This window comes from Colias philodice, chromosome 9 (assembly GCF_061535455.1).
Source record: "Colias philodice isolate Cphi_HAF_F1 chromosome 9, ilColPhil1 Martin Lab GWU primary, whole genome shotgun sequence".
Taxonomy (NCBI): domain Eukaryota; kingdom Metazoa; phylum Arthropoda; class Insecta; order Lepidoptera; family Pieridae; genus Colias; species Colias philodice.
Genome location: NC_143094.1, coordinates 3,113,582 through 3,139,081, shown reverse-complemented (window position 1 = coordinate 3,139,081; position 25,500 = coordinate 3,113,582). Strand labels below are relative to the sequence as shown.

General features: G+C 34.2%; 1 protein-coding gene across 9 annotated transcripts in view; it reads right to left on the bottom strand.

Moving 5' to 3' along the window:
• LOC149485704 (rho GTPase-activating protein 23-like) overlaps positions 1–25,500 on the bottom strand; it is a 336,487-nt gene that overhangs the window by 66,162 nt on the left and 244,825 nt on the right. For 6 of the 9 annotated variants that reach the window (XM_089698978.1, XM_089698973.1, XM_089698975.1 and 3 more), the window contains 12 exons: positions 19,666–19,842; positions 17,142–17,405; positions 16,558–16,805; positions 15,719–16,264; positions 15,241–15,455; positions 14,480–14,584; positions 13,958–14,038; positions 13,004–13,177; positions 12,525–12,578; positions 12,271–12,379; positions 10,948–11,047; positions 10,550–10,633 (listed from right to left, as the gene is read on the bottom strand). In XM_089698978.1, coding sequence (XP_089555104.1) covers positions 10,550–10,633; positions 10,948–11,047; positions 12,271–12,379; positions 12,525–12,578; positions 13,004–13,177; positions 13,958–14,038; positions 14,480–14,584; positions 15,241–15,455; positions 15,719–16,264; positions 16,558–16,805; positions 17,142–17,405; positions 19,666–19,842 — 2,157 coding nt within the window. Of the gene's footprint in view, positions 1–10,549; positions 10,634–10,947; positions 11,048–11,604; positions 11,695–12,270; positions 12,380–12,524; positions 12,579–13,003; positions 13,178–13,957; positions 14,039–14,479; positions 14,585–15,240; positions 15,456–15,718; positions 16,265–16,557; positions 16,806–17,141; positions 17,406–19,665; positions 19,843–25,500 lie in introns of all 9 variants that reach the window. The other 3 variants (XM_089698981.1, XM_089698974.1, XM_089698979.1) reach the window with 3 other exon arrangements.

The following is a 25,500-nucleotide window of genomic DNA, read 5'->3' as shown; positions in this document are numbered from 1 at the left end:
CATAAGCGAAGCGTTGAGGTGGGTACTACTGTCACTTCGCGCAAAACATCTGATTTTGTATTCTATGCGGTTTTTATTTTATAAATTGAAATAGACATGTCAATTCTGAAAAGTTCGTAACCGAAATACATCTAATTTAAGCAATTGACAAAAGGATTTTAATGAGTTCTAAAAATATAAGTAAATTAAATCGAAGAAATAGGACAGGAAATAGAAGATAGTCTATTGTAAATTTATCGTATTAATCTACTTTCTTTTTAATTGGTTTTTGCTTTTCTTCATAAATTTCACAGAAATTAATCGGAAGTGTATTGAGAACGAACATTACGATATGTTCCCGATAAACTTCCGATTTGCAGAGGCGTTAAGTGTTCTCGAGTAATTTATAATATTAAATTGGTAATCTAGTGTTAATACTAATTTATGCAAAATCGAATGATTCTATTCAAACTTTTTTGTATAATAATAAGCAATTTTTTAACTAGAGCGTTCGATTTTGCATAAATTACTCGTATCATCGTATCATCTACATGGCAAGATTGAACCAAAAAATATCGATATAGATGAATTTTGTATGTTTGTACATATTACATAAACTTCCTGTAACTTGCGAATGAATTAACGGTCCAAATGTAATTTCCTTTATTATTTAAAGAGGATATTCGTTAAGCCTAATCTAAACATCCACATCATATCTTTTGCGCACATTGTATCAGATTTGAGATCGCCAAGGTACCGAGTGGGTTTATCAAAGCATCTGTATGTAATTTGATGCGTGTGCGCATTCTGTGTCTATCTGTTATATAAATTGTTTATTGTGGTCTGTGATTTCTGTGAACATGCCACACTGTGTTTGCTTGCAACAGAACACTGTTGTATCTGTTTGTTTTGTTGATATTGTTTACGCTTTATTAATTTTTTTATCCTATCCTACTTCCTACTAATGCAAAAGTTTGTGAGGATGGATGTATGTATGTTTGTTCCTCTTTAACGCAAATACTACTGAACCGATTACAATGAAATTTAGCACACATATAGAGGATAATTTGGATTAACACATAGGATAGGTTTCGGAAATCCCACGGGAACGAGAACAATGCAAGTTTTGCTATTATATTTAAGTGATACCTATAACTTATAGGAAGAGGTCTTAATTGTTTGATATTATCTCATATAAGCAAACTTTTATGTTTACAATACTAATGCATTACGTGAAGGACTGTTGTAATTAATTATAAAAATAGTATGTTTGTTTGAAAAATATAAAAATAGTTATGTTAGAGTTTGGAATGAAATTTTTAATTACAAACTTGTTATGATAATCAGTATAAATTAGTAGTTCCTTAAAATGATTTTAACAATAAATCTTATCGTAGGTTTAGAATGCTAGATCATTTAAATAATTTATCAATAAGGCGAGTCAAGGTGAAAAGTAGGTGTTAACTTAAATATTTACTTTAGTTCTTTTAATGATTGTATAATAAATGTAAATGTAACTGTATGAGCTATAACGGTAACTAGTAACTATTAGACCGATTTTGATGTTGTTTTTAAAAGCATTGTCATTTTAATCTTCAATATTTTGTATATAGATTTATAGAAATTTCTATCATTATAGATAACGAGAAACAATAAATTGACTAATATTTAGTATTATAATTATTGTTTTTAATATTTGTGACCCTTCTGTTCTTATTATGGAACCGTGTTAATGTAATTAAAAAGTATAATATTAAAACACTTAAAAACATATTAACCCACTAAGGTAAGGTAATAATATATATTTTTACATAAGACATAAATCTTGCTTACATTATCTCGTAACTTTTAACAATGAATCAAGATAACCCGGTAAAATATTATTTATGGAAATTTTCAAATATTTTATTACATTAGATTATATTATATGAGTTTTCTGCTTAAATTTTATATCTTGGTTAGTGAAGCTCATCCAGGTCAAAGCCTATTGCACGCCTCATAAGCGAAGCGTTGAGGTGGGTACTACAGTCACTTCGCGCAAAACATCTGATTTTTAAAACTTAAAATGTCTTTATGTATCATACATTGCACTTGTAAGATAATACATACACACACATATTAAGAAAAAACACTATTTTTAACGTTCATGATATTTTTGATGTCATTTTTGTTATTTAAACTAGTTAAAAAACAGTTTAAAAAAGTTCTGTCTTGGACGTCCGTGTGTCTGTATGTGCGGATCCTTTTTCTTGTTAACACGATAGCGACCGAAATACTTTACTAATCGAGTCTTTTTTTTCTCTTACGCTTGAGTATGCTCAGGAATAGAACCCTTTCATTTTCAGGGTCTGATTCGATGTGGTTTAATTGTTATTAAATAAACAAAAATAATAATTAATAAATATTTATTAAAAAAAATTATGAGGCGTGCACTTTTGGATTTTCCAAATTATTTATGAGAATTGAGCATTATGGAAGGATACGAATTGATTATTTTTGCAGTATACAATTCTCAATACATACACTGTTAGTCTCATGTTCTATTAACCAGTTACGTATTAAATTCTTGGTAAATTAAAAATTCTTATTTTTATGTATCGACTAGGTTCCGCCCGCCGCCCGTCCGCGCGGTTGTCGGTCTTCGCGTGGATGGTCTCCATTTTGATTAACTCTGACAATGACATCTTATAAATATCTATTGGACCCAAATACGGCTAGGCCTATAATAATACGCAACGTGTGTTCGCGCGGTTCTACAGAACAAAGACTATGGATAAAACTGAAAAATTAAGATTAATTTTTTTTCTACGTATTTTTTCAGGATAAAAAGTATCCTATTTTACGCCCAGGATAATAAGGTATAATTATACCAAGTTTCATCGAAATCGAACCGTTAGTTTTCACGTGATGTCTTCACATACAGACAGACAGACAGACAGACAGACAAAAAATTTTTAATCACATATTTGGGTTTGGTATCGATCCAGTAACACCTCCTGCTATTTATTTTTTCAATATTTTCAATGTACAGATTTGACCCTTCTACAGATTTATTATACATATGTATAGATATGGCATATTTAAAACTCTCGACACATTAACTACTATTTACAAAGCCACATTATTGTAATAATACTTCATTTATTTTCTTCATCACATATTATTCAATTGTTATATTACTATCATCATACATTCATATTGTGTTGTCACAATTCACGTAGGAATTAAATTATAACGTTAACAAGTCTATTATGTTAATAGCCAATCGATTGAGCTAAATAACTTTTGATTGTAAATATTTCACTGAAATAATGCATTGATTAGATTTTAGTAATCGGAACTGGATTGACAACTAAATAAATAAATAAATAAATAACTTTATTAGTTAGGTTTGTATTAATCTATGAACTGTCCAGCATTGTTGGGACAAATTGTTTTAGTTGGAATGAAACTAAATACCCGTAGAGACAATTACCTACTCTTAAGATATCGAACAGTTTTTTTTCCGCTGATGGAAATCTTTAAAATAATTTTTATTTTATCATCTTACATACACCACCAAATTCGACAGATACGTGTCTTACCCAATTCATTAAATCATATTTACTACGTAACCATATTATAGAAAGAGTTAGCTCTTAGTTTGTCTTTTTTAGCTATAATAACCGATTTAAGCTTTCATCTTTCATCAAAAAAGCTCTGCGAATAACACAACAAGATTTGATTCGTAACTTCACATAAATTATTCTATCTTTCAACTCTGAAACCATATTTTAATTTAATTTTATTTAAAATTATATTAAAAAATATAATATCCCTAAAAGCCGAGACGAATACACCTCGTTAGTAAATAGTGGTCGGCAAACGAGATCCATGAAAAGTTGTTTTACGCCTTTGACGTTTTAATTAATATTCATATTGCGTCTCGTTTATACGAGAAAATATGCGTTTAGATTCAATTATATTTATTATATAAACATGTTGGTAAACTTTACGTTTATTTATATAAATAAATATAAGACACGCAAACAAAAATATGCAGTTTAACATATTAGCATAAGCATGTACGGAATTAGGAAATACGATTTATCTAAGAATCTAAGATCAAGAATTATCTTTTTAAACAATTTAAAAAATATAATTAAAAAGTTTTAGTTACTGCATTTACTTTGCAACAACTTCCTTCATCCAATCTTACTCTAATAAACAATAAAGAACGACGTGCACTAAGAGAGAAAGGAATCCCCGATCCATAACTTTGAGCACTAATAAACGCCTGAATGCAATGACTGTTTTCTGGGAACTCCTAATTCTACTGCGCCGTCTTCCTCCATCATAAACATGATTTATCGAATTTGATCTTTACGGCTCTTGCGGTAAGTCATAAATTATTTATATCCTGGATATTGGAACATCGCTTGGAATTGCGTTAATTGTACTTTGACGTCTTAATTATTTGAATGCGAGATAGTATGATTAACTAGTATTGCCTTTAGTTGTGAAATGTAGAAAGTTGCTATTAATAGAATCGTATACAGATTAAGAAACAAATAAATGGTCATGCACATTGCACGTGGTGTCATATTTAATTTTTTCTAGACCAACATTACGTAAAACACACCAAACATATATTTTCATGTGGAAATCCTTAGATCTACTGAACTTTCAAATATTATGATGAGAAGTTTATTATTTAAAAGTTAAACCATCCTTTAATATTTTATATCCTTTAATATATTATATAATGTATTTTCAAAAATTTCATACAAACGCATTCAGAGGCAGTTTTAAGTACAATGCAACTAAATGTTGGAATAACCTGCCTCCTCCTTATCGTAACATTCAATCTGTGACTAATTTTAAAAATAAATATAAAAATTATCTAATCATAAGGCAGGTAGGCCAGCTTTAGTTGCATCGTAACTAAATGTTTCACATTGTTTGCTCCCCTTACAACCTAGTCAATATATATGTAGTAAAGTTTCTATAATTCTATAACATACAAATTATAATGTAATTATATATATTTTATATTTATGTAATATGTTTTTCTTTTTTAATATATTAATTATTTATGTATACCTATTGCTTTCTCTTAACTATATAAATATATTATTTAAAAATTTACACTGTTCCTTTGACTGTCGAGGAGGGCCCACTGAAAACCGGTGCTGCGATGCCTCTGCATCACAGAATATCACCGAGTGGTTCCCTTTTTTAATGTTTGATGCTGCACAGACCCTATGTGTTAATGTTAAAATCAGTATTGAATATAATTTTCTGTTTTCTTCGCACTCCAAACTTTATTGTATTTTACTATTCTCTGTTTTTTTCCTGTGTGGCAAGACATTAAAATAAATGTATTTTCTTTCTTTCTTTCTTTCTTTCTTTCCTTTCATGTAAGCGCAATCCGACAAAGATTTTATAAATCATGATATATTATTATCTGTGCTAATAAATATTTCTATGAAATTCGGAATACAGTTCGCGCCAAAAACCTGGATACAGATAGTATAGAATTATATTACCTGTGATAGTGAATTTAGACAATGTATACGTAGGCAGTGACATATAACAATTTGGGGGAAAGGTCACACACGTGAAAATAAATCACTGCGGGATTTATCGCTTGCGGTTCAAGAATGACTGACATTCGGAATTTTGATATATTTTGACGTGAATACTCGATGTTTATTTTGAGATCTTGTGAGGAGATAGTTTAATCAATGTTTTGAAACGAATTATTTAACTTTTTAACATGCTTATTCTTGTGTAGGATTGGAAAGGTTTAAGTATTTATTTTCAAGATTATGTTTCCAATCTTTTTTATGCGATATCTAATGTAATAATAAACGAAACACACAAATTATTTATCGAATGTGCTTATTTTGCTGTTTTCGATGTAATCCTATAAAATACTTGAGCTCCAAAGTCGTAAACTTGACTCATTATTTTTATAGTTCTGACATTATTATGTGTTTTACTTAATTCAAACGCACATGCACCAACGACCTAAACTTCCATATGGTCACGCTACACGCTTTTATTACAAATTCAAGGACATCAGAACCTCATAACGTACCAAGAGTTTGTTATCTTATATCTTGATAAATAATTAATTTATATTAAGAATTCAACGGTTGTAAGCACAAGACATGAAGTACGTAGCATATGGCGACCAAAAACTTTGACCAGCCGTACTTTAGGCAGGTGAGGTTTGTAAATATGGTGTGCAGGATATGTTTAATTATTTATGTGATAACGAAGATAACCGGAACCAGCGGGGAATGTCAATTGGTGTTCGTTTGTTTGATATCATCTATTGAATGACGAAAATTAGATATTAGTATGTACATGTCGCATGGGATACTACAATATAATGATTTTGATCGACTTTCAATGGTTAGGTTAGAAATAGAGAGATCGTTGGTTGGAGGACGAGATACGGAGAATATATAGAAATTTTCTAAAAAACAAATAATGTGGAAAAGTATCAGTGTAACACGAAATTTTCAACTGTTATTCCACTGACTCATTTTAATTATAGGAATACGATCTTGAAATTTTATTTCTTAAAATTATATTTCTTTAACCTCAATAATTAACATTTCGAGTAACATTATAACATTTTAAAACCGACAACAGCAATACTCATACATTGTATGCAACACGCCTTATAATTTAGCAAAAACATGGACAAAATACCGGAACACAGCACGTGTTAAACGCAATTAATGTGAATAAATTCACAATACAACCGTATGATTTAATTTAACTTCATTTAGTCGGATATCCGATGAAGTTATGCGAATCATATGCAAATTTTGTATAATAAAATAAACAGATTTGGTAAAATAGCCAATTGAGTTCGTGCGGATTGTATTTATTTACACTTGAAAGCGAGATAAAGATATTCGGTTTCCTAATAAGTGATGATATAAACGTTTTAAGACTTTATGAATATCTGGTGTGCTGTGAACGAAAATAATCGATGCACGATCACGAAATGAAATGGTTTAAAGGTCTTTATTGGAAGAAGGTAAAAGATAATTGATTAAATTGAAAATTTTTAAACACAAAATTAATGGATTATTTATTTAATGAGTAATCAGATGCATGGGAAAAGGAGTTGCAAGATATCAAGGAAGCTTCCTATTATTTACTTTTTTAATCAACGGTTAATTAATTACGCAGCCAAAATATTACTTATTATGTTCGATGAAAACAAACTTATCAAACCGAATCACAATATTTTTCCATGAAAACCTTCAACTCTATTAATTCGTTCTCAATTCCCATAACCTAGATATAACACGGCCACCAAAACGTATTAGTCCAGGAGGAATCGGCGCATGAGTACCGAAAACTATTCCACCTCAATTTTTTTACGTGATCCTCTTCAAATTGCCCTACTGATGATATAAATGCATGTTGCCATGGGGCAACCCGGTGCCATATTGTTTAAACCGAAATTGTTTAAACAATTGCAAGGAATTGTTATTTTTCAACCGGACAAATTTTTTTTATATTTTTTATCGAAATACCAATAAAAAAGGTCCAATTACTTTTCACGATAAAGTTAATATTTTCAAAGATATGAATTTTTTAAGGTTTGAAAAATCTCAAATTTGGGTACTTTCGACCCATGAAAAATATATTTAAAAAAAAAATAATATATAAGTAATATTTTTTTTTCAATTCTCTATACAATAGTTAATAATATTGTTAATAGAGATTTAAGAAAATTTCATTGTTTATATCTGTTTTTTAATTGTTAACTTCGCGCGCTCACAAATAATATAAGTTGCATACTTCTATGTGGTTGTGATTCAGAAGACTGTAAGAATATAATATATAAAAATAATATTGATAATAAATAAATACTTATTTTTAAATCTTGTTTTATTATTTCATACTTCTCCATCTATAACTTTCGTTTGAAGAAGTTATTCAATGTAATTAATAAGGTAAAAGACCTAGTTATTGACACTTTAAATTTTATTTTAGTTAAAAAAAAAACAAATCAATTCTAATAAATTAATAAATATAATTTTTGAATTAAAAATTTTAAGATCTTTGGTTTTTTGAGAACATTTCATTCTTTTAATTAAAATCAAATTGCGAGTGTCAAACAACTAGGCCAGTGTCAATAACTGGGTCTTTTACCTTACTTGCTGTTTCAATAACAAAAAAGTAATATAAACTGACAAAAAAGTAATTTTAATTACATGTTTCAATTTATGCTTAAATAACTTTAAAAAAATTGATTTCAGAAAAAAATATATAAGAAACAAATTGTAGACAATTTAATTATTAATAAGATTGCTCTCTTTAGAAATCTTGATAAAGTTGATAGTTTTTAAGATAAATGATAAATAATGATTCAAGACACAGAGAGGCCGATGCAGCGCATGAGTAAGAGAGAGACGGCGATACTTAAAGGTAAGCGGCGCGTACTTGTGAGCGCGCGAAGTTAACAATTAAAAAACAGATATAAACAATGAAATTTTCTTAAATCTCTATTAACAATATTATTAACTATTGTATAGAGAATTGAAAAAAAAATATTACTTATATATTATTTTTTTTTTAAATATATTTTTCATGGGTCGAAAGTACCCAAATTTGAGATTTTTCAAACCTTAAAAAATTCATATCTTTGAAAATATTAACTTTATCGTGAAAAGTAATTGGACCTTTTTTATTGGTATTTCGATAAAAAATATAAAAAAAATTTGTCCGGTTGAAAAATAACAATTCCTTGCAATTGTTTAAACAATTTCGGTTTAAACAATATGGCACCGGGTTGCCCCATGGCAACATGCATTTATATCATCAGTAGGGCAATTTGAAGAGGATCACGTAAAAAAATTGAGGTGGAATAGTTTTCGGTACTCATGCGCCGATTCCTCCTGGACTATATAAACAAAGGCGCCGAAAAATTCCGCAAAACAATATTCCATTAATATCTACGCGAAAAATATTTGTCCACTGCCTTGTGTACATATTATGTACACATAGGGTAAAAGTGGGATAGATGCCCCACTTTTTGAAATAGCCTCATAACTTTAAAAACATGAATCTTATACGAACACTTTGTATGAATATAGCTAGGTTAATTATCTGTTTTGAATTACTATATATATTTTTTATCCTATCATTTATAGATAATGTGTAATAAATATTTTTGTAGAACACCTTTTTTGAGGATAGATGCCTACCTAGTTGGATAGTTGCCCCACCATGAAAATACTAGTGAGGATAGATGCCTACAGAGTGGGATAGATGCCTTACATACTCTATAAACGCGAAATCTAATAAAATTTATATGATAAACCAGTAAATGTCATGTTAACATAGTTGTTCTGTTGTCCAAGAATATTTACTTGCGCTCGCACTCCTTCTTTTCGTGGCGTGGTTCTCCTACAATCAGTATAAGGGCAGATCATTAATAAGTAAGTATACATAACAAAAAAAAACAAATTAAACGAGTAAAATCGGTTAACATAAGAAAACCTCTGACGCAATCAGGTAAAAATATAAACAGTTCCTGTGATTATCGATAATAACATACAGTACATATGTATTGAGGGATAGATGCCCTTAGAGGCCCCTAAGGTCGTCTATCCCTCGAAAAAAAAGGGGCAACTATCCTTTTTGATAAGGATAGCTGCCCCAGTATTCTTTTTTATTAAATAAAAACAAAAAAGCCATTATTTTCACTTAGATTTGTACTTAATGAACTAGTGTATAGACATAATAAGAAATATAGTGAAATTTATTAATACTTATAAAGTTATGCAAAGGCAAATATCAACCTTTTTAAATTTTAACGTGTTCGTGAAGTTCGCCGCGGATATTATAACACGCACTAGCGAAACACGTCTTCACCAAACAACGGCTCATGCGTACCCGAGGTGCGGGGTGATAGGAGCTCCTATTTAAATCATTAATTCGTAGTCACGACTCTGGGAAGTGAGGTTTTTTGAAAATGGGGCATCTATCCCCGTGCGGCATCTATCCCACTTTTACCCTATGTACTATGTATGTACTATGTACATAGTTCAAAGGAAGTTTGTTCACGTTCTGTATACATGAGCTATACAATTCTATATGATTTAGGACACCACGTGTCTAGAAATGTGTGCTGAAAATATGCTTCGTCACCGCTTTTAGTGGAGCAAGAATGTGAAAACATGAATCATTATTAAAAAAATTCATTATTAAAAAAAATATCTCATTATTAAAAAAAAATATCTTAACTTTGGAAGACCAATCAGACCAGACAAAAATTAATTTTACATTTCAAACCACTTTAATAGTGCGGTGTTAATTGACACGCAATTTTTTTTTCACTTTTAAATATGTATAAATGTTTGTATAATATTATACAAACTATACATAATTTTTTAAGGAATAATTCATTTAAATTTATGTAGGGACACAATGGCAATAGCCATTTAGCTGTAGACTTAATTTATAACTAATTCACATAAAAATATCGCAAAATATCTTATTTCCCGCGCTTTCTGCTCCACATTTTACACATTTATTTATATTAAAAACCTACCTGAGTAGGATTGTGCCGGTACAGGTACAGCTTGGTCCCGTGCAGCACCGCCCAGACTTGCTTCCACGATCTATCGCTGGCACGCTAACAAACAAATTAATATATTATTTATTGCCATGATATAAATACTATTTGCAAAAAAAATAGATTATTTAGGCACAGAAAGTGTGTACTTGAAGCACTCGTCAGTGCATCATTCTGGTAAATATAAAATATCCAATATTGCCACTTTTTATATGACCAACCTAGTATTTAATTTTTATTATCACATATTTTTCATACATTCCTCAATTATATTAAATATAATTGAGGAATGTATGAAAACAAATTTTGTTATAAAAAATAAATTAGCATTATAGTATAAAATATAAATTATTATTTTTTTTAATTATGCTTACCTTTCCATTACTAACCACCATCTTTATTTGCACGTTGCCTTGCACATCTCCCTCTAAGGCCTCTACATTGTCTGGCGCCTCTTGGTCTTTCTTCTCTGAACTATTAATATTAATGCAAATTATCTTACTGATAAATAGAAAATACTAAGATACATATGATTTACATAGAACAATAATGAAATTTCTTCAATTTGTTGTAGAATATATTGACACTGCAATATTATGTACTGCTCAGATGATGAGGTATTAACAAATGCGGTGTCTTTTACAGATTTATAACAAAGAATATCCAAGAAAACCAAAACAACATGCCTTTACAACACCGAATGTTTATTTAGCAAACATCTAAAACTCAGCATGCAATGTATTTCGGGATTGTCATGCACACGAAGATTCAAAGACATTCCTTTGCGGCCTACATATAACGAGCTATGCTTATCTTAAAATATGTACAATATGAACGGACTATCCGATGACGAAAGCGGAGATATCTCAATCGAGTATGCTTAATGAAGTTAGTTCGACGAGAATCTATGAAAGCTCAATTTGTCGCAAAACATTGATTTTGATGTCAGCGCCATCTATTGATCTAAAACACACATTGGTATAAGCGCCATCTAACGGCATGTTGCGTAACCGCGTCGTCATGCGACGTACCGAGTGGGGGAGGTCGCGTGCGGGTCGAATATCCGCAGCAGCGGAGTTATGTCGTCGGCGAACCGAGGGGGGCGCCACTTGCGGTAAGCACTGCGTTTTTGTACAAATGATAAACCCAACATATATCTTGACGGTTATTACAGTTCAAAAAACAGTTATTCACCGCTAAACATAAAGGGAGTCATGATTATGTCTATCTATATCTACTCTGGGTACATCTTATGACTAAGGTGCGTCACAACTACTGAGTTCTAGTCATGTTAATTTTTAAACGGAAATTTTAACTGAAAATTAACTACAATAGATCTACAAGGGAAATGAAAAGGATAAAACAGAATAGTAGCAGGTAATGATACATTTGCAAGAGTAATTTTTTGTAGAAGTGTTTGGCTTTTAAAAAAAACGTGTATTTTTGGTGTATAGTATTCAGCTTTTTACAGGGTAAGTGAATCAATGTAACAATAAATCATCTGACATCTCATTACGAAAATTTAATAAATGTAGTTGTGTTCAATAAAATCACTCCCAAAAATGCAGTTACCATTTCTAATATACCCACAAATGCCATACATTTGATAATAAATAGATCACATAATATAGTCCTGGATGAGATTCTAATGGTACTTGTAGTTATGGAAATGAAACTTTATAAATGTTAGATCATACCTTCGTAAGGCGTGGTGGTCGATTTCTGGCTCAACATCACTGTCTAAGTGCAACCGATCACCCCATGTTGCTTTTAAGTAAGAAACTCTTCGCATAGCACGTTCTTCTTCTGCAAAAAAGATCAGGATTTAATAAAACAATAATTTCTTTCTACGCAAATCAGTGTCCCTAAATAAGGATAAGCAATAGTAAAAATAATTTAAATAAATTTTTATACAATGATAAATTTATATAATAAACGATAAATTTCCTACCTCCTAATTGTGCATCCTTCTTTTGTCGTCTCGTGACGAGATCATCAGCAAAACCTGTACAGAGAATACCATGTAATTGCTCAATTAGACACATTATATCAGACACCGATGCACGGAGTTAGTTTGCATTAGTAGCACACCGAAAAGCAACGCATTCAGTTAGTGGCCGGCGTTACGTTAGAGACAACCCCCCCTTTTGCGCGGGAGTCATGCATGTGAAATATGAAGAAGTTGGAAAGAAGATCGTACAAAGTTAGGAAAGATAGAGTAATGTCAATTACTTTATTAGGAAGTAAGAAATGATTAAGATTAATGAGATGCGAAACAATAACAAGTTATTCAAGACAATCGTGTCTCGTACATCTCTATCCGTTTTTTTTTTAAGAAATTCCCATTCCATGAAAGTTAAAGCGTCATGCATTGGGCACGGGCGTGGGCAGTGGGCAGGAAGCGCTGGGGGGGCTCGCAGTGAGTTGGACCTGAGTCGGCGGGCGTGCTTGGCGTGGGCGAGGGCGAGCCGGACGCGGGGGGCGAGGGGGCCAGGCTCAGCTGCGTGGGTCTCTGCGGCCCCTCGTCCCGCCCTAGCGACACGCGATTCATCGCCTCCATTTGCTCTCTGTTCAGCCCCATACGTCGCTTCGCGTGACTGCCATCTTGGGGCGGAATATAGTGTTAGGTGCGCGCGTGTTAGCGGTACGGTTTTGATCATTATGTCGCGGTATCGAGGGAGTTCGGTCTTGGAGAATATTGTATAAGAACGTAGGTTCATAGGCTTTTCGTGCGCAATAAACTATATTGAATAATAGAAATGCCTTTTACTTTTGTGATGTGTCAATAGAAACTATGTAATATCATTGCAAAAAATTGTGTTTGATGTTGTGTATGTTGATAGGAAATAGAAAATAATAATTGATAATGGTTCTATATTAATTGTATGATGTATGGATGTATCAAAACACACAACAATTATTGTTAGAACATATCTAACGACCTACAGTTACACGTAGAAACAAAAAATAAACTAACAAATAATATGAATATTATTTACGGATTCTAATGTGTAATTAAAACAAACAAAAACCTACATATAATACGAAATAATAATCAAATAATAATCTTCAAATTTAGTCCTACTTTGTAAAATAAATGAATAACCAAATAGTAAATAACTGAACAGCTTTGCAAATGCAGCAAGCGTAACTTAATGGGCAATAGCAGCTGTGCACCAATAGATGGCGTTATTTCAAATCACGCGCAACCCAACTGAAAATCGACCAATCATAATATCGTGTATAAGGTAGCAAAGCTTAATTCCTATTGGTCTAAAATAAATATATAAATATTCCGAAACCAGCTGCGTGGTACATTCACCTTATATGCGCATGTCAAATTCATTCTTTTTTGGTGATAAATTTCAGCTGTGCATTATTTACCTGTGGCATGATGTCTTCTAATAGGTAATCCTTCACTGCCGGTACTATTCGACCTTGTTCGCATTTGAACCTTTTCCGTTTCTAAAATTAAAAAAAGGAGTATAATAATACAAAAATACCACAATATAACCAGTCCACACAACACGAATTTATATTGTATGAATATTTGTACAACTGTATGATGTTTCAAATGAAATTTGTGCGAACTGCAAACTTCACAACTAAACGTTAGTTTGTGCATGTGCTCGCTGATTTGTGCGAACTAGCTTTTAGCTTTTATTTTTATTTCATAATTTTTTAATATTATCCAGTATTACATTTTTATGACATCCAACTACATTTTTAACTTCAAAGCAAATGTATTCACATAAAATACAGGTAAAGTATTTTCGCGAATTATTATCTTCCCCTTGAAAGATAATAATTCGCGAAAATACTATCTACTACTACTATCTATAATAGATCCTTATCTATTTGCGAAAACTTATTAACATTTGTGTTAGTTAAAACGAGTATACTAACCGGGCACATATCCATCGGGAGGCGGACAATGCAGGTGTTTGCTGCCGGTGATCATTAGCTGGTTGCCGGACAAGCTGCCGCCCAGGGGCGGCTCGTGATCTAGATCTGACAACGAATTCTATGTTAAACTTTATCAAGTGATCAGGAATTGGCAAGTTTGAGGGTATATATTAAACTGGTCTATTTTGATATTACTATGTAAGCACAAAACTTTAAGGCATCTTTAAAAATAATCATACATAAAACATCTGGTTTATTGTTATAACTAGAACGAAAGCCTTGCGGCGACGAACCACACAGCACGTTCCACGGCTCTCCGCGGCGCGGGTTATCTGCGGTAGCTGTATTCCTCTGCGCGCTACTTCTTTCGTTTCTCTCTACTTCTCACCTTGTTTTAACCACGAAGCTACAGGTGACAGCTAGTAATCTAACTACTAACTAACTAATCTAACCATTGAGATATACATATGGAGACGACACCGCCTACATCACTTATGTTCCGCTCAACATAAGCCATATGGCTTAACTGCACGGTCATTTTTTATTTGTTTTAAAGTGAAACGCATCAAATATGCCTTCGTGTGTGTTACGATATTGCACAAATAATACGGAAAAGTGACTGACATAACTTTTCATCGGTAAGTACCTAATTAGATAATAATTTTTAAAACTTAGTTAGAGTAAAAAAATGGCGCAGAGATTTTGTTCGTGGTATCTCCTCCATACGTAGTAATATTATCTCAATGAATCTAACAGTGTACCTTGTTGCGGTTGCACGTCGAGCGAGCGCGCCTCCCTGCGGCCGGCGCGCGTCTCGAACTCCTTGCGGCGCAGCGCCACGCTGGGCTCGAGCCGCGTGGCCGACAGCCGCGCCAGCTCACTGCGGGCCACTTCTGTGCGCTTCTCGCCCACACCGCGCGCTTCTTCCAGCTGCCGGGTCCGCGCTGTTACTAGCTGTAGTTCAGGTACTGGGTATCTGGTGGTGGAAGAAAGATAATATTTAGAAGAGAAGAAAAGTGTGGATGGACTGTATGATTTGGGCACATAAATTATTATGGGAAAATTTGAAATATTGAAAGTTAATTAGAAGATTGAATTTGGCTTAGTATGCGGATTTTAATGTAAGATGTTAGTTAAAAATGTGGACTGTGTAATTTGGGCATATAAATTTTGGAAAATTTTTAAATATTTAAAGTGAACATTTCAACAGTTAATTTGTGAATATTATTGTTATCTCACCTATTATCTTGGTTATTCGAGTCATCTTTGTTGTCACCATTCGTTCCATTGCTGACTGTCCCCACATTATTGCTCTGAATACTTGGCGCCGTTTCTTGTATCTTCGACAATGTTGCCACGAACTGGCTCCTATCCTGTTTAATTTTCTTTTCATTATTGCCGTTCACCTCCCCATAACCACTGTAGGTGCCACTATCGACGCTTGTGGCGCATTCTTCTTTTCTTTCGTGGTGTTGCGGCGGGGGTGAGGCAGCGAGCGGTGGGGAGGAGGGGGGAGGTGGCCAAGCCGGCTTTTGAAGTTTCTGCGGTCGAGCGTAAAACTCCTTCTGTTTGATCGGTGGCGGCGCGTCCGGGGTCACCCATCCCGTGGGTTGGCTGGGACGTCTGAGGAAAGCCTCCTTTTGTTCGAGGCTCTTTCGTATTCGGGAGAGGATTATCGAGTCGTCCAGTTCTCGGCCCGTGAGCGTTGAGTTCGAATCGAATGAGCCGAGACTGTCCTTGCTCTCCGTTGCTGATGATGGCAGTGATATGTCGGATTCCCGCCTGCTGGAATGATGATTATGATATGTTATTTTGATGTTTAATATTATAAGCATTACATATACTCAATAAAAAATTGAATCCTTCCATAATACAAGAAAAAGCTCCGACATTAAGTTTAGTGAGCTTTTAGAACTGTACAACCAATGTTTACTACAGTCTGCGTTGAAGCTTTTTCTTTCTTAAAAGCTCAAGAAAACAACGATTGTTAATTATATATTCAGTAGTAATATTCTTTACTAACTTAACACTAAAATCGATGTAAAAAATTCGTCTTTACTTTTATAAACAGTACTCACCCATCATGTATAATATAATGCGGCGCGTTCGCAAGCCGTGCGTCGAACCTCGGCGTTGCGGGCGCGACGGTCGCGTACTCCGGGTCCTCGCGGTGCCGCGCGGGGGCTTGCGGGCCGGCCAGCGCGGGCAGGCTGGCGCGCGGCCGCCGGTACGCGTCGAACAGCCGCGACTCGTGCTCTGTCATCGGAGCCGGCATGTCTATTGGTCGCTGGTTCGTTTCTGGGTTGTAAGCTGCTTCGCTGAAATACTGAAAATTGTGGGAAGTTAGTGTTGTCTTCAGGAAAGTTTGGTGTGATGTTAGTGTACTTGTGTGTGCTGTGTGCACTGCTATGTGTGTGTAAATAATACATAGGAGATAAAATCTTTATAACATTTACTTAAATACAGGATATTTTGAAATTGTTTATGTACATACTGATTGTTTAAAAAGCTTTTATATTTCAAGAGTGAACAGCGATAACGACGGACCTGACTAAGTTACGTGACGAGCTTATGATAGCTATATAATTTGAATTCTATAATATTATTAACGTCTATGGTCTTTCAACGTATTCCCTATTCTTAGCATTTGCATCAAGCTCACCCTCTGCAGCAGATCGTGGTCCCTCGGCACCACGGTGAGCCTCAGCACGCGGGGCTCCCGCTGCGCGAGCTGCACGACGCGCGCGTAGGGCGCCCGCGCGCGGCCGCACGCCACGGGCTCCCCGTTGACGGCGAGCACGCGGTCGCCGGCCCGCAGGCCCGCGAGCGCTGCCGGCCCGCCCGGCCGCACCGACCTCACGAAGATCGTGTCCATTGGCGCGCCCACCGCGCCCACGGCCAGGTGCCGCGCATCCTCGTATAGCTCCTGCAAATTGCAATGCGATTTTACATTGGTTTCAATCGCAAATGAAAAATCGCAAAGGAAAGTGTATAAATGTGCTCTAGCACTGTCAGTAGCTCTATATTTACGCACTATCCTATTAAAATATAGCAGCAATGTATAAAAAAACAAAAACAAAAAACAGAAACAAATACAATAGGTACATTCCATGCTACGTTTTGCAAATGATGTTATGTAAGTGAATGAATACATTTCATTGGCTCTTTTAATTGATATTTTTTCTATGTCTGCAGCCTTGTTAATTATTTCATATATTATATGTTTACTACTTAGTAGTAAATCGTTGCTTAGGCGCGGGTCAAACACAAGCGGCGCGGGCGCGGGCGTGCCATAAGCGCACCTCTTGAATCTGTTTTGCACCACGTCCTTCTTATACATTTTGTATGAAAGAATTTTGGAAAGGCGACGAGGCGGCACGCCACGGTTGCGCCGCGGGCGTACCGCAGGCGTACCGCAGGCGCGCTTCCCCCATCGCATCCAAATAGAGGTCAATTCACGGTCATACACAATCAAAAACAAATCGGGTGGTAGTAGACCGGGAGATACTGACACAAAATTTCGAGTCATTTGTCTGTTACAATTTTTACAAAAAAAAATTTTGCAGATTTTCGGCGGTATGGCGACCATTTGGAATCGTCCGAAAAGTATGGCATGGCGATTTTCGTAAATGGCTGCACGACGATGGTTACCTGTGCAAAAGTTAGCCTGGTACAAATGGTTGAATTGTTTTTTTTAAATCAACACATTCGCGTCGGTATGGCGGGCTGTAAGTCACACCGGAAAAGTATGGCATGACACTACCGCCTACTTCTTTTTTATGGGCTATCGGTAAATTCTAAATTTTTTGTGTTACAAATCGTTTGACTTCGCTATTTTTCCGACGAGTTCGACTAACGCCCACGCGACTAAGCCGACGGTACCAGCGTTCACACCATCGTTTTTCTTTTTGTCATTGCGTACTAAGACCCCTGTAGAACCGCCATCCTGTTACAAATGACTCGAAATTTTGTGTCAGTATCTCCCGGTCTATAGGAGACGGTAGCCTGTCAGTCAAAAATGTGTTCTCTCTGAGTGGAATTATATAGAGCTGCTATTACATACCCTTCTTCGTTTTGTTTTTAAAGGTGAATTGAATTAATCGATGAAATGATTTACACAGGTGATGGCAGTAGGGAAAGTGTAAATGAAGAAGAGCATAATGAAAGTTCCCATGTATTTACAATGTCAGAAATAAAGATAATCCTGATTTTGATTGTGTTTTTTATTTATTTGTAATTGTAATAATATTGTGGAATGATCAGTACTGTAAATACTTTTGAACTGAGATTTTAATGATGAGATTTATATGGTTTAAATGTAAACCTGTGTTTGAAAACCATATTTTATCTATACTAATATTATAAAGAGGAAAGGTTTGTATGTATGTATGTATGTATGTATGTATGTATGTATGGTTTTCACGCATAAACTAGGTACTGGACCGATTTTGATGAAATTTGGCACAGATAATCTTTAGACCCTGAGAAAGAACATAGGCTACCTTTTATTGCGAAATATGTACCACGGGCGAAGCCGGGGCGGACCGCTAGTACAATATAAATTTTGTGTTATTTTAACCTTCTTTTCTTCCATCATTACACCAGTACTACTTTAAAATTACTTTAAAAGTACTATAAAATTTTCCAAGTAAATTCCAACATTTCCAACAAAGATATATTTGCAATCGTGGGGTTATCCTCGCTATTTACTTACAAGGAATTATCAAAACAAAATCGTTACTTTCAAATTAACGTTACTTTCAAATCTCTTTTAGCACAAAAAACATAATTTTACTAAATTATGCATGAAGAAAATGCATTTAACCACTCTATATAAATATCATTTTCGGACGCCAACAGCGCGCCCGAGGCGCGCCGGCAGCGCGCCCGAGGCGCGCCGGCTGGCGCGCCCGCGGTGCGCCCGATGCGCGCCGCGCCGCTTGTATATGTCCCGCGCCTTATGAGTTATGACTGTTTTTTTAACATGTGAGATCATCACTAGAATCATTAGTTTCATTATTAGCTTATATATTGTTTGAATTTCCTCTTTGTTATCAGTCATTGTCGTTTCTCGAGTTATCGCAGATTGCAGAAACTGCATATGAAGAAGCATTATCCATATTACATTTCAAAAACTATCGCTTCAATTATTATTAAAAACAATAACATACGACACTGACACTCACTTGTAAAGAGTCCGGTGGGTAAACAACAAGATGCCTAAGGGTGAAGCCGAAGCCGTGCCTGGCGTCCGGCCGTTGGATGACGATGGTGCGCGGCGCGGAGCAGTGCGGGGAGGTGGGCGCGGGGGCGGACGCCTGCGGGGGGAGCGCCACCGGCGGAGCTTGCACTAACGTTGGGGGCTGCAAATAAACAACAATACATTTCAATTTTCAAATAAATTCACTGTTTTAAGCACTTCAGTCGTACGTCCTACACTATAAAGATAGATCACGTATATGCGAAACCTTATCAGTAACGTGTTTTGATAAAAAAATACCCACATAATTGCTTATTTGCGCGGGATTATCTGGTATTATAGTTATTACGTATGCGACGTCAATCACAGAACACATCAGCTGTTTATATACGTACGTGTTCGTTATGGAGTCTTTAGTATTCATTAGGGAGTCTGTGCCTATAATATCGGCAATCATAACGACTTAATATCTTTCTCCGTAGCCATTTCTATTTTATAATTAACTATTCATAAACGCTATAAACTAACGAGCTACGATTTCAAATGACGATCAATAAAATGATGAACATAGAACTTCGAAGCAGGTGGCAATACGCAGATGCCTGTACAGCGACCAATAAAAATTGATTTAAACATTTACAATAATAACTAATGCGAACTGGACATTTGCATCTAGTTAAACTAGTCTACGTATCGCATATAATTTCAAACATACGTAACATTCATTTAACCAATGCGATAATTTCTCAATTATTGGTAAATAATATTTGCGATAATATTCACTTAAAGTCTTTAAAAGATAACGCGTTTACGTTATTAGTTTCATAATTTCTATGTAATCAAACAGTCAAACAAATTAATTATGTAACAGTTTCCTTGTAGTATTGAGGTCAAAGTATTGAAGATAATGTTTCATTGTAAGTGGTTTTATTTCCTAAGTTTTTGGTCATTTAAAAATTGCACTCGTCAAGTTTCAAAGTAAAACCGGTTCGTGCAGTACAATGTTATATTTATAATTTTATAAATAATGAATAGGAGATGAATATCTTTGCGTTGGTTAACTAGAGACGACGTGTAAATAGTTAGAGGTAAATTATTACAAACCCAACATCATCTATACGTGGAGCGGATACATTAGTTCAAGATAATCGCTGCTTGAAACTTGTTATTAAAAATAATTCTAAGACTTAAAGCAGACCTGTGTTTCAATAAGCGGACTTGGGATTATTGATATTTGCGGGTAAATCTTATGAAATGTATACTGGTTATTAATGCTTTGATTGTTTTAGTACTTTTTTACGCCATTTATTTGGGACATATTGATACAACTAAGAGACCGAGAAGCTTAATTACGGTATAATTAATGAACTATTTTTTTTCTTTGCAATGCATAGACTCAAAAACTGCTTTATCCCTTTTGCTAATTATTTCACCAGAAGAAATCTATACTATTCCTGAGCGACACTCACCATGTGTTTAAAATATTTTCCCGAACGTTTTTCTTCTGAATATCTATCAAAATGTTCTGTCATTTTCACACAAATAGTATCACAGTCAGACAGAACAGGAGAAGCCCTACACTCAATATCGCATTACTGAGATTAATACAAGCAGCTGCGTCCAGATTCCGTCCACGTTCCCTTCCGTCCTTGTAGGGCTTGAAATTACCCTTTAACTTAAGGATCGGTTACCGGCTCCTGTGTAACTGGAAAAGTGTCCTTTTTTGTCGGTTTTTCGATAAAAAACTTCTACATTTTTAATGTTATAGGTATATCTTCAAGTACTAAGGACACATAATTTGAGCTGATTAAAAGGGTACATTTACGAAGGATAAAAATATAAAATTTCAACTAAGTATTCAAAAATAAGCGCTATTCTGTAACAAATAATAAACTAAAAACAAAATATTTGACCTCCTCATTAAGTAATTTTCTGGTGTTTTAAAGATCTTATTACTTGGTCACATGCCGTGACCCGTTATCTAAATTTTCTGAGCAGATTGTATAATTATTTCGTCGCAGGACAAGTTTAACCAGCACAAAGTAAGGAAGAAAGTCAGTCACGGCGTTTTAAGAACACGATTTGTTAGATATAACAAAATAAATTGAAAACCATTTCCAGGCGTATTCCTACAAACTGGCTCTTACTTATAATCAATTGAAATAGATTTTAAGTTCCATGTTGCCTTTAGTACCAATTACTCGGCCCATTCTGGTTCACATTAATCATTTCAGCCGACGGGAGCCGATATTTACGCGTTGGGTCAAACCATTAGCCAGAAGTCATCTAATTTCATGAGCACGCAAAAAATCCCCCACCGAGTAACATTTTCCCGTTGATAAAGTTGAGAATTCCGTAAGAGAAATATAATATAGGCAGCCTCCTGAAGTCAGGTGGGTAATTTGCTAACAGCTTCATCGATGTATTGCAGTAATATTTACAACTAACAGTATGTTCGGATTACTTGACTATAGTGGCCGTAAATCTAAAGATGAAGTAAGCAATTAACAGCAAATAAGCATAAAGTTTAATATGTATATTTAGAAATTATTATCACGTTCTTTATTGAAGATTTATAAGCGAGATGATCATTGAGTTTATAGTGAATGCTATAATGTTAAAAGCAATAAAATTCTACTTGAGTTACATACTTGATGAAAATACAAGATTCACAGCTTGGTGATAAAGGAAGATTTAAGTAACAATCTAATCTGTTGTTGGTAATAATAATATATATACATATTAGCAATGTAATACTGGATAATCCGAAGATTATAAACCATGGAAAACTGTCTGAAACTTGTCTTTCTACTGTTAAATTGGTAAAATATGACATGTTAATCTTTATATTAAAAGCCATCTTTAACCATCCCTCATGAAATTACTAAAGTACTATTAATATTTGACTTAAAATTCATGAAAAGCGCAAAATAATACCATATACGAATACAAAAAAATTCAATTAATAATTAAATATCTTTTGCAGACACAAACACAATAAATAATAATGTAGAGTAGGTATGCTTTTCATTTCACATCAAGATGTTTATCTATCGAAGCTCTCACAAAAGAGCAAGGTCACTGCAGGTTCCCTCGTGCCCAGGAGACTCGTAAGGTGACTAACCCGACATAAAAAAGGAATTTATGGCCCTCCCGACCTTCGCTTTATGTTCAGTTGCGAATATAAACACAAATAAATGCTGAGGTTACGGGCGCAATCGTAAGCTTGCATACTGTATTTTGTAATAGATGTCTATTTTGTAGCCATGTAATGGATGAAATATATTATGCAGTGAAAGATTCTTTATTTTTATGATGGGCTTGAAAGTATTTCGACTCTAGCTTGTTACGATCTTTTTCATTCAGTTGAATAAAAGTTTTTACTTAGGGTATTGCAAATGTAATGGGTATACTATTATTATTTATTCCTCTGAAATAAAAATGAAAATACATTTTACTATTGCAAAGTAATCAAATGATATCATATCGTTGGGTCATAAACAAAAAGATACGACGTTAGTAATAATTGATGAGAAGTGTGACTATAAAAAGTCATACTGTCGTTCAAGTAGAATCCCAAGGCTTCACACGCGCGGTACCCATTTAAAAAATAATCTATCTATCCAGACTAATCCATTTCTGTACCAAATTTTGAAAGAGAGTTCAAACATGCTTACATTATGAAAAACTTTCGCGTTTATAATATTACTAGGAAGTAAGAGAGTATATTTCCCTTTGTAGCCTAGCTCCACACCAGTACACATAGCATACACAACGCCAAACTCAATATCTAGTTTCTCGTCAATTTCCAAGCCTGAACATTTCTCTGTAACACCGTTAATGGGATCCGACAGATGTTATCATTTAATTGAACTGGGACGGAAAGTGCTTGAAACGGTTTAACTGCTAATTTAAACATTTTATTATTGTGCGCCGATTTGTAAATAAATAAACATCATGATCGGTGTATCGTTAAGCTACTTTATTGATGGTTCTCTGAGAATTAATTAACAAAGATTTTATAGACTTGATGGAGAATGGCATTAATTGGTAGAGAAAGTTAGTTTGGTGATGTTGACATAAAATTATTGGTACCTATACCTACTTTTAAAACAACCCTTTAATATTTAACGTATCTATTTTCTATTAACTATACAGAAATGAACTTTAAAATTTACGACATCTTATAATAACAGTTATTACAATCAATATAAGGTTCTGTTATAACATTGTTTTATAAGCATAAACAATGACGAATTGTCTTATATCAATTTCATATTATAAGTCTTATCACACGAGACGTGACAACAAAGGAATTATATTTACACAACAAGCTAATGAAGCAATCAATAAAACATCATTGGAGATCATTAAACGCGTCTGATTCTGATTAATTACAAGTAGAATGTATGTGCACATAAAATTTATTTAATGTCCTCACTTTTTCTAATTGAATGATAATTTTAATTGCCTGTAAATAACGCATTCTTTGTTTGTCATCAACATATCACTTGATGAGTGCAGTCTTTTATGTACATGTTGCTATTTTTAATAATAACGAGTGTATAGACTATAGATATTACATTTCGTTAATAACAAGTTTCAGAATAATCGGAAAAGTAGGTTTTTAACTAACTTGTTATAGTTAAAAAGCACGTATGACACATCAGTTGACTTATATGAATTGTATGTTCTATTAAACTGCATTATACATTTTTTTAAACCATGTTAAACAGTTATAATTCAAGCAGTCTTTATAAGCATATTTGAAGCTAGAGTTGCAAAAGTAATCTTTATGTTCTTCTGATAACCTGCACATTTAAATTGCGATGTTTTTCAAAAGGATATATCCTTAAAGTAAAGCCAATTACGTAGATACTCAATAAATAGATATTTAAACTAAAGCCTCGAGAAATAAAGAGCTCCTGCATTAAAATTGTCTCCGATGTCACGTTTAACTCGAACTTTATCGTGAAACGTGATATTTTAAAAGTTAAGCTGGCAATATACAAGTACACTGTTGTAACTAAACAATCGGATTACATGCAACTGCACACGCGATTCTATCCTCTGCGACATGTGTAACACGAGACATATTCGCTCGCAGTAATTACGCTGATGACATTAAACTTGTACAACCGTCACTTGAACTCATGTATTGTACGGTTTCTGACTTATTTAATCACATTACAGCTTATAGCAGAAGCCTGCGCAGTGAAAATCATTACAGTGATATTGTTCGGCGTTTTGAACCATTCTATTGTATGGACACAATATGTGCATAAATTAAATACGCGAACAAAATGTTTTTATGTGATGTCAAATACTTACTTGTTTTGGAGTCATAGTTTTACAAACGTCGAATGATACTTTAATGCATAAGCTCGTAAATATTACGTGTTTATTTCTGGTGCCTTCCAAAAAGGAAATATTAACTATTTCAATCAAATCGTGAATTTATTATAATATGTTATTGTTATCTGTATAAAAAATTGAAAAGTGTACCTACCTATAAAAATTACATCATCTTTAATATATCAGAGGGAAAACTAGCCACACTGCGGAACGCCTCTACAAAGAGCCCTCAGATCAACAGACCCACTAAAAGGGTAAATCGCGTAAGCACTCACAATCGCCTGTCAGCAGCAAAGTGAAGGCTCAGCTTCCTGAAGCGAGCCGGTCAAGCCCATTTCCTGCCACTAAATCAATCGCACTGCTCCGATTATGCCACCTTCAAATTGATTAGAGACATCGAACGAAACTCGAGTCAGCCGTGTCTCGATTACACGCTTCGTAGATAGTAAATTAAACGAGTGTAATA